Source organism: Neolamprologus brichardi, chromosome 1 (assembly GCF_056152115.1).
Source record: "Neolamprologus brichardi isolate AB-2024 chromosome 1, ASM5615211v1, whole genome shotgun sequence".
Lineage (NCBI taxonomy): Eukaryota > Metazoa > Chordata > Actinopteri > Cichliformes > Cichlidae > Neolamprologus > Neolamprologus brichardi.
In genome coordinates, this window is record NC_142104.1 from 27,798,497 (window position 1) to 27,814,409 (window position 15,913).

Here is a 15,913-nt window from a genome sequence, read left to right on the forward strand (position 1 = left end):
GAAAAGTGCTATATAGATGCCTTCGCCTTCCTGTTGTTTTGGAACAATCTGGTTATTCTCCTCCAATAACAAGGCATTTCCATCCAGAGCAGTACCAGGGAGTAATTCACAATTTCCAATTTCAATAAAAACTGTCCTGTTTTTGTTTTTCTTTTAACTAAATCTAAAGATTAAGAGTTGTGAAAAAAGTCACTTTTTCATATTTTAAATGTTATTCTTTATAAATTAATTACTTTCGTGTAGTATGAATGGCAACAGGTTAGAACTTAATGAATAGGAAAACCTTTTAAAAGTTTTTAAAATACAGTTAAAAGTCCAAAATCAATCCTCTCAAATTTCACAAAGCTGTACAGTGGGCCAATTCTTGCCCCTGGGCCTTATGTTTGACACCCACAGTCTTGACTATGGCTACATGCCCAGAGTTGCTGATATGTGATTGGCTAATTAGCTAGTATTAGCAACCAGCAGTTGAATAGATGTACTTAATGAAGTCAATGTACACCTAAATGAGGTCTGTATTGAGCTACAATGTTTCTAACAAAGATTTGCAATTTCTATATTCAGGCTTCTTAAAATTCCAGTTCTCTCTTTTTTTTTTGTAATTGTAATATCTTTCAGAATAAAATATTACAATTTTACAATTAGTAACAGAAAAGAGATAAAGAAAAGTAAACATTTGCCTCTGCTCACTGCAGTTCTAACTATTATTATGCTGCCTTGTGAGCTTGGTTTGTCAAGAAAATCATGGCAGAAACACAAAAAAATTAAAACATTTTATTACAAACAAAAACAGTGATACCGTTCCTGAATTTCCTTGGTGATTAATACCAGAGACATGGAAAGGTTTACGCACAACCCCCCACAGCCTCTTAACAAGTGAAAGAAAGAACATTTTAAAGATCATAACTGGCAAATTGCAACCTCCTCCATCAAAACAACACAACTCTGAAATACTGGACATACACCTGTCTGTGTTAAAATACTGTCAGTTGGTGATATGGAAAAGAACGTGGAGTATATAGGATGGATGATACCATGCTGAAGCTATCCGTTTGAGCACATCAGTTAAAGTCATGATTTGATTGTCAGTTGCCTTCTCATCACAATTGAGAAAATGTCCGTATCAAAAAATGCCAATTAACTTTAAGTGATGGTCATTTTAGTAATTTAAGAATTTCTAAGGTTATTTATTCTCTTAAAGTCTGCCTTTTTACAGACATCAGCTAAATAACATGAAAGCTCCAAAGCACGTAATGAGCTACACTGTCTCCTAAAGGGATGCAGTGGTGCAGGTTTTGCTCACTTATTCCACTTGTAAAGAGTACAGTGCCGCACTCTGACCAAATATCTTGTTAGACATGAGGTATGTCAGCTGACATGCTTTGTACGGTAATAAAAATCATAATGTGCAGTTCTAACAAAAGGTAAGATTTACATCTTATAACAAAGCATCAGTGGTGACAAATCAATCTATAAAACAAAATAAAAGGTTACATGGTTTAGAAGAGGCTTTGATGGTGAATTAAGGGCAAGTTTTTGTCATCTGACTCAGGTAAAACATTCAACTCCCACTTCAAAAGCTTTGCAAGCGTGAAGACGTGAGCCCCCAGAGGCTGTAGATCTCTCTTAATTAGATCTGTTGTTATTCCTCTGCCTGTCCTTTGGCACCTCTCTCTTTCCAGTTACATCAGTGTGCTGTGGATCCTGCTGTGGCACTGAGCTGCAGCAGCACTGTTACATTCAGGGATATTGCATTCTCTGCCATCCGATACTGTGTGATGAACTGCTGACCTCCCTCTTTAGGCGCTAGCCTCCTGGCAGTTTGTGCAACTGCGTGCCACCCTCTGCCTGTGTGTCTGGATCTGCACTGTGCACCTGGTGAGGCCGTAGGTGTGAAGCAGCATGTGACGCGCCTTTGCCTGGACCTCCTCCCAGTTGTTAGCACTGGAGGGCGCTGTGCACACAAAGAGACATTTAAATATATTATATATACATACAAACAACAACAACAACAACAACTTGCAACTAACAAACAAACAGCTTATGATAATTAGAGCTGGTGATGCCAACAGACTGGCTCTGTGATTGGCTGCACACTGGACACCGTTTAAACTTTGGTGGAGAAATTATGCATCACGGATAATCCTGTCCACCGTCTGTACCACTTACTGGACAGGAGGTGTTTTCTCCTCTCAGATTCATCCAGCTGTGCTGCCGTGAGGACAGATGCAGGAAATCTCACAGTAAGTCCAGACATTGCAACACATCTGTCTGAGCAGTATACCAACATGACCAGGCTTTCGATTGACAAACTTAAAAACCTCAGTGAGAGGTGAGGGGTGTGACAACAGCAGTTAGCAGCTTTCTTTGTTAATCCAGGCTTTCCGCTTCTGGCTCTGGGCATGCTTACATCCCAGAGGGGCCGATGGCGCGATATGGCAGCCTCGCTTCTGTCAGTCTGCCCCAGGGCAGCTGTGGCTACAACTGTAGCTGCCTCCACCAGTGTGTGAATGTGAGAGTGAATGAATAGTGGAATTGTACAGCGCTTTGAGGGCCCCGAAAAGCACTATATAAATGCAATCCATTATTATTATTATTATTATTATTATTAAATTCATCTGATCACAAACACACGCAGAAGAATAAATGTAATAGTATATTTACACTAGTGTGCTCTTTTTAAACTGCATGCACTTAAACATTTATGGTTACTCAGTGCATTCAGCTCTGACACTATCCCATAGCCTAATAAAGAAGAGAACTCAATTTGGTATGTCGCCATATCAAAGTGAAATTAATTTGACTGATTTTTGGCGATGAATAACCTAAAACTGTAACAGATCAGTTTTCTAATGTGTGCTGCAGTAGCTGCAATTCCAAGAGCAGGAAAAAAAATAAAAGAGCCATCATCGAAGTTAATGTAAATTAAAGTGACAATGTGATGCACCGTTTGTGTTGCCACAGCTGGGTCACATTTTGGCTGTGTTGACCTCTACAAGATGCATCTATATGTATTCCTGCAGCAGAGAATCCATTCTGAAGAGGATACCATGAATAAAAGAATCAGTGAAATGTGGCACTTCCAGTTTCAGTTTACTTCCAGGTGGTTTTAACCTGAAACTCTGAACACAATCTGCTCCTGACCATGTTATGTGCTATGGTAATTTAATTCAGTTTAATTCAGAACCTACAACAACACAGAGAAATCCCCCAAAATCAAACAACTCCGTATGAGCAACCACTTAAAGAAAGTGGGGAGGAAAAACTCCCTTTTAACAGGAAGAAACCTCTGACAGAACCAGGCTCAGGGAGGGGCAGCCATCTAGGAAGTGTTAGCCGACACACTGTGGAGGAGAGTGAGAGATTCATAATAATGAATGAATGCGGAGTGGTGTATAAACACACAGAGTGAAAAGAGGTGAGTGAAGAAGAAATACCCCCAGAAGCCTACAGCTATTGAAGCACAGTGACTCTTAACACTTTATTAGTTAATGGAGGGTTCATGGTCACCTGATCCAGCCCCAACTATGAACTTTAAATTAAATTAAAGAAAAGAAAAAAGGAAAGAAAGAAAAGAAAGTTTCAAGCCTAGTCTTAAAAGTAGAGAGGGTGTCTGTCTTTCGAATCTGACCTAGTCAGGTAAAAAGATTTCCAACCTGCGCTATTACAACACTAAAACACATAACACACACAGCCACTAAACTGCTTTAATGCACTGAACTGCATTCTGTTTTTACTTCGTTAAATCGGACAATTTTACACATTGTATTCTATTGTAGTTAAGTGGAACTCTATTGTAGTGCTTTACATATTAGCATAAGAAGCCAAAGACCCCAGGAGGGGACACGAATCCCTCTGGGGTTGTGTCAGGATGGTGTAAAACCTCTGCCAAATCAAACATGCAGAGCTACCCACTTTTGTGACCCTTTCCTAAAGGTCAAATGGAGCAGATGAAAGTTGCTCTTTATACTATTGTACTGAGTTGCATAACCATTAAAGATAGTTGTTGTATGTTTGTTATAATTACATTTTTGGCTGCTTTAACACAGCCACGTCCAAGCTTCGGAATACATAAAGTTTATATTATCTTAAGGTGGACGTGGCCATTGTGACTTTGGCATTCTGGTCATTGCTAAAGAAATCAAGAAATCAAATTTTTATCATATTTAATTTTAGGCTGATATCTGCAACTACTGTTGAACTGACTTTTCTGTAGGCAGTGAAAGTTCATGCTCCAACTCCAACAATCACTGAACAGCTCCCTCTTGTGTACAATCTACAGCTTAGCGCATGAGTGGATTGTTCTGTGTGCCACATTTGAATACAGTTAAGTGGGTCAGAGTTAAACGGTGAAAGCCAGTTTTATACACTAGTTTGTTGCATTGGCTTTATAAACACTTATTTCTAATTTTTAAAGTAAAAGCTTGAGTTAATAGTTGTCTAACAATGATAAATAAACATGGGTGAAAGAAAAATGAAGAACTGGCACTTTACTTTTAAAAGTTTGGGCCACACAAATGTTTTTTCCACCATTTTTAAACATACTCTAGCACGCTACATTTCGCAGCAACCAGTATGAGCACGTTTCCTGCAAATCTTCCCTGCTGTCAAGTCCGATGGGGCCAGAATTATGAAAACAAACAAGTCTGAAAACAAAGAAATTCCAGAGAAGGCTGTGATACAGATGGACAAAGACTCTACACAGACCCTTTGCTTCTGACAAATCAGTACAGGAAATGGCACAAATAAGAGAAGCTTGCTAAACCACAGCCCAGACGTGCTTCCTCAGCAGAAAGTTCATGACTTCACTAACTTGGCTCTATCTTGCACAAAAGAAGTCACTGCCAACAGATTTTTAAAATATATTTAAACTAGACTTAAAGGAATTCTTAATGTAAATTTGACTTTTTTTTGTCAATTCTGACTACATGGTTATCATTGTATAAGCTCCCTAAATAATTCTCGTTATTGATAATTGTTCTGCTCTTGTCCTGAAGGAAAAATTAAATCCAATTTGGTACTGGCAAAGTATACCTAATGAAGTGGCCAGTGAGTGTATTACATCTATTGTAAAGTACGCGACTAAAGAAAAAGTGCTCATTATCTGTGTGCAAACAATGACAACTGTTTTTTGTGTGAAAAGAAGTTCTGTTTGTCAGTGTTTCAGTAGTTTCTAGGTAACATTCAAGAAGATGTTTTGTCAATTCCAAATTGAACAGGGTTTTTCCTGCATACAGAAATCCCCCCAAAAGCTTTAGCCAGATGAAAAATTACCTGCTCTGCACTGTCAGGAAATTGTGGTTTTTATTTTCAATCACATTACACATTTCTTATTGCAGCTACTCACTGAGCTGGAGATGCACCAGTGCTGCAGTCTTGTCTGCCGTCAGCGCCCAGACGTTCAGCTCATCGACCGATTGGACATCCTCCAGCTTAAGGAGGTCCTCTCTGATTCGCTGAGTGTCCAGGTGCCTGGGAACACCTGACACAGCAAGATAAAACGTCAGCAAACAAATTAGTGTGCCCATCCCACTCTACACTGTTTAAAGTAAACAGAATGCCCTGATGGGATTCTGCAACAGGAGATGGGACTTACCCTCCAAAACGATGACTCCTGTGTCTCGTAAGATGCGTAACGTGGTAAAAAGAACCAGAATGGAGAAGATGTACGTGCAGATGGGGTCTGCCAACTTTAACTCTGGCTGTGAAATCACAAAGCTACATCAAGCCTCCTGAATCTTCTCAATTAATCTTCTTTTTATATTTTATTAAATACAATTCATCATACATCAGACCTACACTGTTGTAAAGCTCCATAACTACTACTTCCAAAAGGCAAAATTCCTATGTTTAACAACTTCAATGACATTTCCATTTTAGTTAGTTTAATTGGTTCTAAATGCAGGTTTGATAAGGATAAAGGGACATCAACACTTCTTTTTAACTTGTCACTGAGGAAGATAAAACAACTTTTTCACTTTATGCTGTGGAATAACAATCAAGATCTTTTTCAATCAGTTATATTAAGCATGTCTCAAATGAAATTTATGCAAAGCAAATACACCTGCAGTATTAAAAATAAATATAAGCTGTTAAAAAAAGCAAACAAACACAAACCTTGAACCGGACAATGTAAGCAGCTATGAGCACTCCGACACTCTGGAGGAGATCTCCCAAAGCATGGATGAATGCAGCTCTTACGGCGAGGCTGCCATGTGACCTCTGCTGCTGAGCCGACTGTGAACTTGAAGCACCAGCAGAGGCGGGAGACTGACCGTGGCTGTGGCCGTGGCCGTGGCTATGTGAGTGCAGGTGACCATCTTGGTTTAACAAGAAGCCCATTCTATAATAGCCAAGGAAGCAAAAAAGAAGTAATTGAGTCATTTGGTATATTTTTTTCTTCCCTGCTGCCACCAGGGGTTTAAAGACTTGCAGTCACAAGCTGTGGTTAAACATTACACACTGAAGATGTGTGCAGTGTTACTTACATAATGTTAACAGCCACCCCCACAGCTGCTGTGATGAGCATGACATCGCCGTCTATGCTGAAGTCCTGTTTTATTGTCCTCTGAACTGCCTCATAGAGCAGTATGCCAGTCAGTATATAGATGAGCAGCACACTGAGGACTGCTGCTACCACCTCTAGAAAGGAAGAAACAACCAGTTTATCTTTATCTACCAGTCTAGGAAATTAAGGCTGTTTTTTTTTTAGACCATCCAATCTAATCTAGCATTTCTATTCAATGTTACTAAGTATTATCAGGCAACTTAGAATAAGATACTATCATGATATAACACTTCTATGACACTACCCCCCAAAAAGCAGAAATGATCTTATTATAACTCAGTTACTAAAACTCAGTTCATTCGCTCTGCCCACTGTGGACCATTTTCTTCCTGTCAGGTTTAATTTTTACTGCAAGTTAAACAGAGTTTACTGCACCTTCACCCCCCGATCTAACATTTGTTTTCCAAGTTATATGCTGTTCCTGATCAAATATAATTTCTATTTATGGCTCAAATACAAGTCTAGTGTGAACCTTAATTTTAATTTAAGTGGACACCACCATGTGGGGTTTTCCCGGCTCAGAGAGACTTTTTCTTCTATGTAGGAAAAACCCTTCTATTTGTCTACTGACAAATTGTTCCTCCCCAATACCCTATGTTAGTTTTTTCCCTGTTTTAGTTTATTTCTAGTCCACCTTAAGCTCATGTTTTGCTTTGTATTATTTCACCATGTCTTATCCGAGCCAATGAATATGCTGTTTAAGAAGACATAAATCTTAGAAGAATGAAGAAATTTGTTAAAAATGTGCTCTGTCATATTTATAAGTGTTGAACTGATAAAATGTAGCAGACCAAAGCAATCACGTGTCAAAGAGGTGTGTATTAATTAATTAATGTATTAAAGAAAGCAAAAAGAAAACAACAAAAGAAAAAACACAACTATCCTGGTTTACATTACATTTAAATACAAAAAGAAAGAAAACTGTAAGTCAGGTTCCCTGCTGGGTCTTTTATTATCCCAGAGAATCCTCAGAGATGTCTTCCAATAACCATAGATTTCCACATTTCACAAATGGAACCAGCTCGGATGAACTTTTGGCGTTTCTGACTTTTGGTCAAACAAAACAGAGCAAATTGAATGTGTTAACTAGGCCTTGCCTAGTAAACTAAACAAACTAAGATAAACTGATAATAAAAATTATGACGGACTGCAACTTTACAACACTTCTGCTGGAATAATATTAGCTGAGGTCACAAAGCATTAGCTGAATATAAACTAAAACACTCTAATATCAAACTATTTTCAGAGACATTCCCTCTCGTAGCTGATATTCTACTTCAAAGGTCTAACACAGTTTCAGCTAGAGAAGAAGAAAAGGGCAGTCAACACAAACAAATAGAGCAACTTAATCTAGGATTCGGGGGCCTTTAGATCCAAACAGAGTGACCACACTAACCGCTGTGTAAGGACTCCAAAACTTAGAAAACAATGCGTCCTGTAGTTCAAGTAGTTGCCATCTACATGAATGATTGCACTTCAACAAGAGTTTTGTAATAAATCCAGAGACACATGAAGACATTTATATATTTACTTTAACTCTACTGCCATAAAACAGAAACAGTGGTTTATAACCAAAGGATAAACATTTATAACAGATAACATTCATAGAGTCAACATGACATTTATCAGTTTCTGGCAGAGCTTTTACAATTATGCATCTCTAATGCTGTAAGGCAGAGATGTCAAACTGATTTTACACCATTGGGCACATACTGCCCAAGTTTATCTTAAGTGGGCCGGACCAGTTAAAGTCCCCTTTCCATCAGTGTAAAGAAGTTTAACTACACATCTAATCCCTGAGATATCTTAATAAAAGAAATAAAAGGTGCAATTTCTCAGCACGTCTCTTTGGGCTTAAACTGTAAGAAATAAATCTTTAAAACAGAAAAAGTTCTGGGAGTTCGTTGGCCAGGCAGACCTGGAATTATAACAAAAATGAGAACATACCTAGACGATGGAGTCCAAAAGTGAATCTCTTGGTTGGTGGTTTAGTCGTAAGAAAGAGGGCCAGCATAGAAAACAGAATACCCACAACATCAGCTAAGATGTGCAATGCATCGGTCATGATGGCTAAACTGTTGGACACATAACCACCTGAAAGCAAAACATAATAGTAATCACAAAACTTGTGTGTAACTAATACACCATTAAAAAGTACTGTTTTACTAGAGACAACTGAGACGTAAAGAAGACAAGAGCAGTCCAGTTCATGCGGGTTCAAAACAAGAACTGCAGATAAAACCTTGATTAAACATGACTTGTATTTTGTGTTTTTCTACCATCTTTTTTTCTTTCTGGAATAATCATTTTTTAACCGGGGCTAAGTAAAATCACTAATCTATGAGATGGCTGGCATCAAGAAACAGGAGAGGTTTTAACCCATGCCTGAAATTAATGTTTGACGTGTATAATCAGTCATAGGATCTGCAGGCTGCCTGCATTCCTGACATGCAGCTTACACAGAACACCAATGAAGCAAATGCTGCCACTTTTCTGACTCTAAAACTTTGAGACATGTGAATGAAATCTACTGGCTCACACTTACCTAATCTTCATGCTTTATGGTGTTTTTGTTTTAAGAAAGCTGGCCTTACATGGAAGCCTTTTATTGCTACTGACATCTCATTCTCCTCTTATTGTTCATAGATTTGTTATTAAGTTTCTTCTTGTGATCAACCACACAGTGACAGAGGTCCATCTCTTACCTATAATTTCACCCGTCATAAAGAGAAAATACAGCAAAGCTGCAATGCCAAGCCTCTTCATCACCCTCCTGTGTTTGATGGCCTCCCGCTTTCTAGTGCAGCTGTCACAAGGATCCATGTTTAGCCCCGGGCTGCTCAGGCTGGAAGACGAGTCCAGCAGGGAGTCATCATCATCTGCCACCAGCGTGTTCACGGCCACACCGTTGGACGAAGTGCCGGCGGAATAGTCCGACATCTCTCCAGACACCACGACCTTCAGCTTGTTGAATCTGGGAGCCTCATCGTCCGCCAGCTCGTCCGAAAAATCGAAAGGTGCCGTGTCGCTCAGGTCCCAGTCGCTTCGCTCCCTCCTGAAGGCGGACCGCACCTTGCCGAACAGGCTCCCACCTGACATCTTTGATACCGATAAGGGTGAGCTCTGTCTGTAGGCTGCTGTTCTCTGGGGTAATCATTCACGCTTTTCTAGCGGGTGCTCGACGGTGGGATTGTACGTCTACTCCATCGCAGCAACTGCAGGACAAAAAAAAGAAGTGATATCAAAAACACACAGAAAGCATCCCTTCACGTTCGCACAGCTCATCGATTTCTACAGCGGGGTCTTAAAGAGCTATTTACACGACTGACAAAACGCTGAACTTACGTTTCAAATATAAGACCTCAAGTCTCTCACTTTTCCACGTGAGCCGATGAACTTTGAGTTCAACAGTCCCTCTAAAAACAGTATTGGCTAAACAGTAGCAAGCTAGCTAGTAAATGTTAGCTACCCTGTGGTGTTGGCTTGTGACTCTCACACAGTCAGCACAGCGCGGAAGACTGTGAGGAAACATGAGCGGGACTTACCACTAACTGTTCCCTCAGACTGTTCAAACTTATTTCGTTCCCACGTTAAAAACGGTCATGTCAAAAGTGGTTGAACCGTCAGAGTCGAGGAAAAGAACTACCTCTGTACTGCTGTTGACACATTCCCAGCAGCAAGTTTGGTTTCACAGGCACAGTCACGTGATTACACAGATCACATGACGGGTCTTTTTTTTCCCCCTTTTAAGACGCAGTGACAAATCCAAAATATTTCCGCTCTGTTTTCTTCTTTTTTTGTTGCTAACATAGCCGTACTAATCACGGCTACAGTTACTGATACATGCCGATTAAACCAGGTAAGGTGCTGACTGCTGTTTACAGACTGCCGAGCCGCTGCTCTGCCTCTCGTGGATCACGCTGTGCTCATTATGGAGCAGCTGAGCAAGCTAGCTAGTTCTTCACAACGTTTACATACCTGATGCTCGATCAGCTGATATTTGCCTCTAGATAAAACAGTAAAACCCGACTGTCTGCCTTTTCTGTGCCTCTTTGTAGGGTAGAAAAGCACTGGGTCAGTAGAATCGTCACATATGGAGGTAGAAGGAATGGAAGATGAAGGACCTTCGTCCCAAAGTGAACTTCCTCACAGTGAAGGTGTGTGTCAGTGTGTGTGTGTTTAAACCTCTGCTGCCTACACTTGAATTTGCGGTTGGCTTTAACTGCAGGCCCTGACATGGCAGCTCAGACATCCTCAAGTAGTTGTAAAAGGTTTTTATCTACAGCTGAAAGAACGGTTTGTGGAGTTACCAGTATTTCTGCATTTTTTTTTACGCATAACGTAGTCAAGGTTTATATAGGTCACAACTATAGATCCACACAGTATGACAAATGCATTCACACGACCTCAGCAGTGTTATAGAAATGTGAGAAGTTTCACAAAGCCACTCCACCAAAACAGAAACTGTCTACAAGTGGGAACTTGGGAACTTTCATACACATATTGCACCAAGAGCACAATGTGGAATTATTGTTTCAAAGGGTTGACAGACTTTGGAAATATATATATATATATATATATATATATATATATATATATATATATATATATATATATACACACATACATATATATACATATATATATATATATATATATATATATATATGTATATATATGTATGTGTGTATATATATATATATATATATATATATATATGTATATATATGTATGTGTATATATATATATATATATATATATATATATATATATATATATATATATATATATATATATATATGTGTGTGTATGTATGTATGTATATGTATGAGTGCGTAATATTTGTATTAAAAATTAATGTGTAATATATTCCCCTTAACTGAAAACACAGAGGTGCCTAAAAACAGACTAACACTTTTTTCTCACATTAGCCAAAGTGTGTTGTTCTTCACAGTAAGTTTTCCATTTTAATGTAACCCCTACACAACCAGCTCTGCAACTATACAAACAGTTGTAATTCAGAAACCTTTCTAATGTTTTCTCTAACCTCATGTTAGGATAATTTTAATGACAACATCTTTATCATACTTTAGAAAGCTCCTCCAGAGAGACACATATTTACACAGCGTAGTGCCATTTTAAGATTCACAATGAGGAAAAAAAAAAACTATTTTATTAAAACAAAAATAGAAGAGGCTTTAACGGGACAGTTGTGAAAACCTGTTATTCATATTATCCATAAAATCAAAATGAAGTATGGATGATGTGATTTTCAGGTGAATTTCATTTAGCATTCATGGTCTCTTGTGTGGCACCTTGGGGAAATCAACTGGGGACTTCTAGTCTTGAGGTTCAAAGAGTAAAGAACATGCATACAATTTCGATAATTAAATTAAACTGTCACTGCTGCACGCAACTAAATTCTGTGGATGGTCCAACAATTAGCTGAAATGCACATGTTTATAGAATGAGGAAAGGATTTTCCACTGTCTACAGTAAAGCTTTCAGCTTGTATTTATGACATTGAAACATCAGCTAATCCAGATCACACTCACAACAAAGAAAGCCAACATCTCAGTAATTAGAATAAACGAAGTAAAAGGTAGCCCGTTACATTTAAAGGATATTCTTTTTCTTTCATAAAAATTCATAAATATTTCACAGATCTACAGTCGGTCCAGCAAGAATCATTGCATCTGGATGGCTCAGCCCCGGTGGAAAACGTGTATGTGGATAAGAAAGCAGTGGACAAACTCACAGAGGGATTCCTCACTCACTACCTACCAGATCTGCAGAACTCTAAGAGAGCCCTCCAGGAGCTCACGTGAGTATTCACGTGTGTCATTGTTTCAGGACGCACTCTTGGGCTTGACATCATGTTAGGGTTCACACGTTTGCCTAAAAAATCATAATCAATTACCAAATCAAGCATTCGGAGGTAACCCCTTGTGAATAAGAGGGAAGCAGAAAGTAGCTTCAGTCAGCAGCAGGTTCGCTCCGTTTACTGCAGTTTCACCAGTTTTCGGCATGTTCTTGTCCAGCCTGCTTCAGTGGGGGAACTGTAAATACACAAGAGCATTCCAGATCAGGATCTGGTAATCAAATAACATGTCAGGGCAAGTCTGTGCCAAAGGTTGCAATCAAGGATGAGATTGCCCTTGCTGTTGCAATTGTTCTAAGTCCAGTCAGGTAAATGCACACATTGGTGGATCTGAATAATGCCCAAGAGGTTTTTGCTTGTCAGTAATCACTGAACTATTTGCATTAATAAGAAGCACTCATGAACCTGGAGTAGAGACTAAAAAGCTGCTTGGAGAATCTGGCTTTTGTAATTTCAAGTTGCCTTTTGCACAGACAACTCCCTAAAACACACAGGCGCTAACTACAGTAAACACAGTACAGTTGGTTTGACCAGTTCCTCTGATGCTGGCAGTGAGATCATGTGTCATAAAAAACAAACACAAGCTTGTGGACACTTTTAAAAGGGATTTTTTTTTTCATCTATATAATCACTTTATTTTCTTGTTTTTCAGACAAAATCAGCTTGTGCTGTTGGACACACTGGACCAAGAAGTCACAAAGTTCAGAGAATGTAATGCCTTACTGGACCTCAATTCCCTGGTATGTGTGAACTGAATTCTAATCTAATTTGTTGTTGTTGTTGTTTGTGCACTCTACATCAGCCTACAGGAGTGATTTGTAAGCAAGGCCTTTCTCCTTAGTTTACAGAGGCGAAGGTGTACCACAATAAACTGGTGAACATAAGGAAAGAGATGATTATGCTCCATGAAAAGACAACTAAACTAAAGGTACTATTATCTTAGATGGCACTGGAGGCCGTGCTCTTAAGAGGAGGGCAAAATACTGAATGTAAGCAAATTAATCAAAGCCCTGCATGTTGTGTCCTCTCAGAAAAGAGCTTTGAAGCTGCAGCAACAAAAGCAGAAGGAGGCGCTGGAGAAGGAGCAGCAGCGGGAGAAGGAACTGGAGAGAGAAAGGCAGCTCAACGCCAAACCTGCTAAAAGAACGTAGGATCCCCAAGTGCGTCTGCTGTATTAAAAGATATGGGGCAAGGGGGCGGAGGTTTGCATGTTTTAGTCTATTTATTACATTTCTTATTCATTATAAAGCACGTTACTGCTAGCCATTTTCCAAAGTGCACAAGTTTAAAATTATAAGATCAAATGAAATGGGGAAATATTATATGAACATCAACCTGAAACGTGCTTGATACATGTAATCCATGACAGTTAATATCAAATTCTACTTTAAATTATTGTTAAATGTTAATGCAGAGCTCACTGATATAAATTTTCTTTGAAATATTGACTGCGTTTGAAACATGATTGTTTTAAATGTTATTTAAATAGTTATTTCTGTTGCTGGCAGGTTTGTGTGGCACAGACAGAGTTTACCACCTGTTATCTTAAAGGCTGTTTCTGCAGTCGTTATACGCTGAGATTGGCTTCAAAGACGTTTTTGGTTTCTAGGAGTAACGGGAATGGCTGTAAACTGCCTAGAATAACTGGAACCTGCTTGAGTTTTGGAGTTGCGACTCTCTGGCACCTTGTTTCTTCATTCCTATGGCAGCACTCACCATCTTTAGATCCATTTCATAAGGAAACAAATTTGGAACAAGATGTAATTTTTCTATTTGAATTGAAAGAAGTGGAAAAAAACGTAAAGAAAAATTCTGTTTAACCGTCTTGAAACCGAAAGATGCTTTGGAAAATGTTTCTCTTATTAAGTAATTCTTCGTGCATGGACTAAAACTTGCAAAACCTCTGGTTTGATTGACCCCAGATTACATTGCCAAGAAGACCACAAACCAAAGACATTAACTAAATCATCAAATGCTGGTACTTCCCACTATCAGTGTCTGATGGCACGCCAATTTGTGCACTTCTTCAAACAGAATTGTTGAAAATTACTCACGTAGCCATCAGACCACAGCCTGGGATAATCACTGCGCTTGGTGTCATTTGTTGAAGTATTAATATGTTGTTCCTGGACCCTCTTAGTGTTGAATGTTATAAAACAAGACATGCTGTTTAAAGCCACATAGGTCTGCACTAAATTTGACTGACTGCATTTCTGCGTTCAGATGATGTATAGCTAATTTATGATGGTGGATGAATAAAAATGTATCAAACTTTGCCATCACAATGATCAGTGTCTGTAAATTTGTTTAGTTGACCTTTTGAGAGGCTTCTATGCACTAGTTGTTCCTGAAACCTCAGTATTTGTACCATTAATAAAAAAACAGACTGGTTTATAGTATACGGTCTTATTGCTGTGTTCTTTTGTATTCTGTATTCTTTACATCTCAGCTGTCTGTGTGTGGAAAAATTTAAGGTGAACAGGTCGAAGCAAACTAAAAGTGCAAAGACAGTGTTTGTGTGGGTCATGCTCCTGATGCTGGGAGATGGTTTGAAACTGTACTGAAGTTTAAAAAGTGCACTTATACCATAAGCTTCATGGATTGGAACAAAGTAGGATCTTCTGCTTATAGATTTTTAATCTTAAGAATATTTCTGTCTGGTAAATATTTGGGCAGGTTACATTTTGGGCTGCACAGATACACTCACTGGCCACTTTATTAGATACACCCTTTTGCCATTTAATTCTTCATGGCACAGATTCAAGAAGGTGCGGGAAATGTTCCTCAGAGGTTTTGGTCAGAATATGATAGCAAAACAAATATTTGTCAGGTACACATCCATGATGTCAATCTCACATTCCACTAAATCCCAAAGGTGCTCTATTGGACTGAGATCTGGTGACTGTGGAGGCCATCTGAGTAGAGTGAACTCATCGTCATGTTTGACAAAGCAATCTGAGATGATCTGAGTTATGTGACATGGTGCGTTATCCTGCTGGAGGCAGTCATACGAAGACCGGTAGGCAGTTAATACACAGCAGGATGCTCAATCATCCGGGGACAAAGCAGGATAGATCCATGCTTTCGTGTTGTTTACGTCATCTCTGACTTTTCTGATGGTTGCAGCAGAAATGCAGTCTCAATGGACCAGGCAATGTTTTCCTAGTGTTTGCCTGGTGTGATCTTCTGCTGCTGCTGCCCATCTGCTTTAGTCTATCCATTCAGAGATGCTCTTCTCCATACTTTGTTGTAATGAATTTCTTTTGCCTTCCTTCCTTCCTGCTTCCTGCTCAAAGCAGTCTGGCTATTATCCTCTCCACTCTGCAATCAAGACATTTTTGCCAAGAGAACTGCCGCTCACTGAATACTTTTCGAAGCGTTCCCTGTAAACCCTGGAGATGCTCGTTTGGGAAAATCCCAGAATATCACCAGTTTCTGAAATACAGATCACCCTGTACGGCACC

At 39.1% G+C, this 15,913-nt stretch overlaps 2 protein-coding genes across 4 annotated transcripts; one reads left to right on the forward strand and one right to left on the reverse strand.

Annotated features, from left to right (window-relative positions):
- Positions 1-760: 760 nt before the first annotated feature.
- On the reverse strand, positions 761-10,742 carry slc30a4 (solute carrier family 30 member 4). Of its 3 annotated transcripts, none has more exons than XM_006793900.3 (8): positions 10,547-10,742; positions 9,274-9,783; positions 8,516-8,662; positions 6,489-6,642; positions 6,118-6,343; positions 5,597-5,702; positions 5,348-5,482; positions 761-1,954 (listed from the first exon to the last, which is right to left on the reverse strand). In XM_006793900.3, exons 2-8 carry the CDS (start codon positions 9,665-9,667, stop codon positions 1,800-1,802), a joined length of 1,317 nt encoding a protein of 438 aa, XP_006793963.2. In that variant the 5' UTR covers positions 9,668-9,783; positions 10,547-10,742; the 3' UTR covers positions 761-1,799. The 3 variants fall into 3 exon arrangements, with proteins under 3 accessions (XP_006793963.2, XP_006793962.2, XP_006793964.2); XM_006793899.3 differs by lacking the exon at positions 10,547-10,742 and adding an exon at positions 10,114-10,431; XM_006793901.3 differs by lacking the exon at positions 10,547-10,742 and adding an exon at positions 9,914-10,087.
- Positions 10,265-14,848, forward strand: bloc1s6 (biogenesis of lysosomal organelles complex 1 subunit 6). The gene is made up of 6 exons (XM_006793902.3): positions 10,265-10,427; positions 10,627-10,725; positions 12,233-12,392; positions 13,102-13,189; positions 13,291-13,377; positions 13,481-14,848. Exons 2-6 carry the CDS (start codon positions 10,662-10,664, stop codon positions 13,598-13,600), a joined length of 519 nt encoding a protein of 172 aa, XP_006793965.1. The 5' UTR covers positions 10,265-10,427; positions 10,627-10,661; the 3' UTR covers positions 13,601-14,848.
- The last annotated feature ends 1,065 nt before the right edge of the window (positions 14,849-15,913 follow it).

Coding starts and splice junctions, on each gene's coding strand:
- slc30a4 (XM_006793900.3), bottom strand. CDS start 9,667: ATGTCAGGTGGGAGCCTGTTCGGCAAGGTGCGGTCCGCCTTCAGGAGG. Junction 5,703..6,117: donor CTTACATTGTCCGGTTCAAG/GTTTGTGTTTGT, acceptor GTGATTTCACAG/CCAGAGTTAAAGTTGGCAGA. Junction 1,955..5,347: donor ACTGGTGCATCTCCAGCTCA/GTGAGTAGCTGC, acceptor TTGTGTGCACAG/CGCCCTCCAGTGCTAACAAC.
- bloc1s6 (XM_006793902.3), top strand. CDS start 10,662: ATGGAGGTAGAAGGAATGGAAGATGAAGGACCTTCGTCCCAAAGTGAA. Junction 10,726..12,232: donor TGAACTTCCTCACAGTGAAG/GTGTGTGTCAGT, acceptor AATATTTCACAG/ATCTACAGTCGGTCCAGCAA. Junction 13,190..13,290: donor TACTGGACCTCAATTCCCTG/GTATGTGTGAAC, acceptor CTTTCTCCTTAG/TTTACAGAGGCGAAGGTGTA.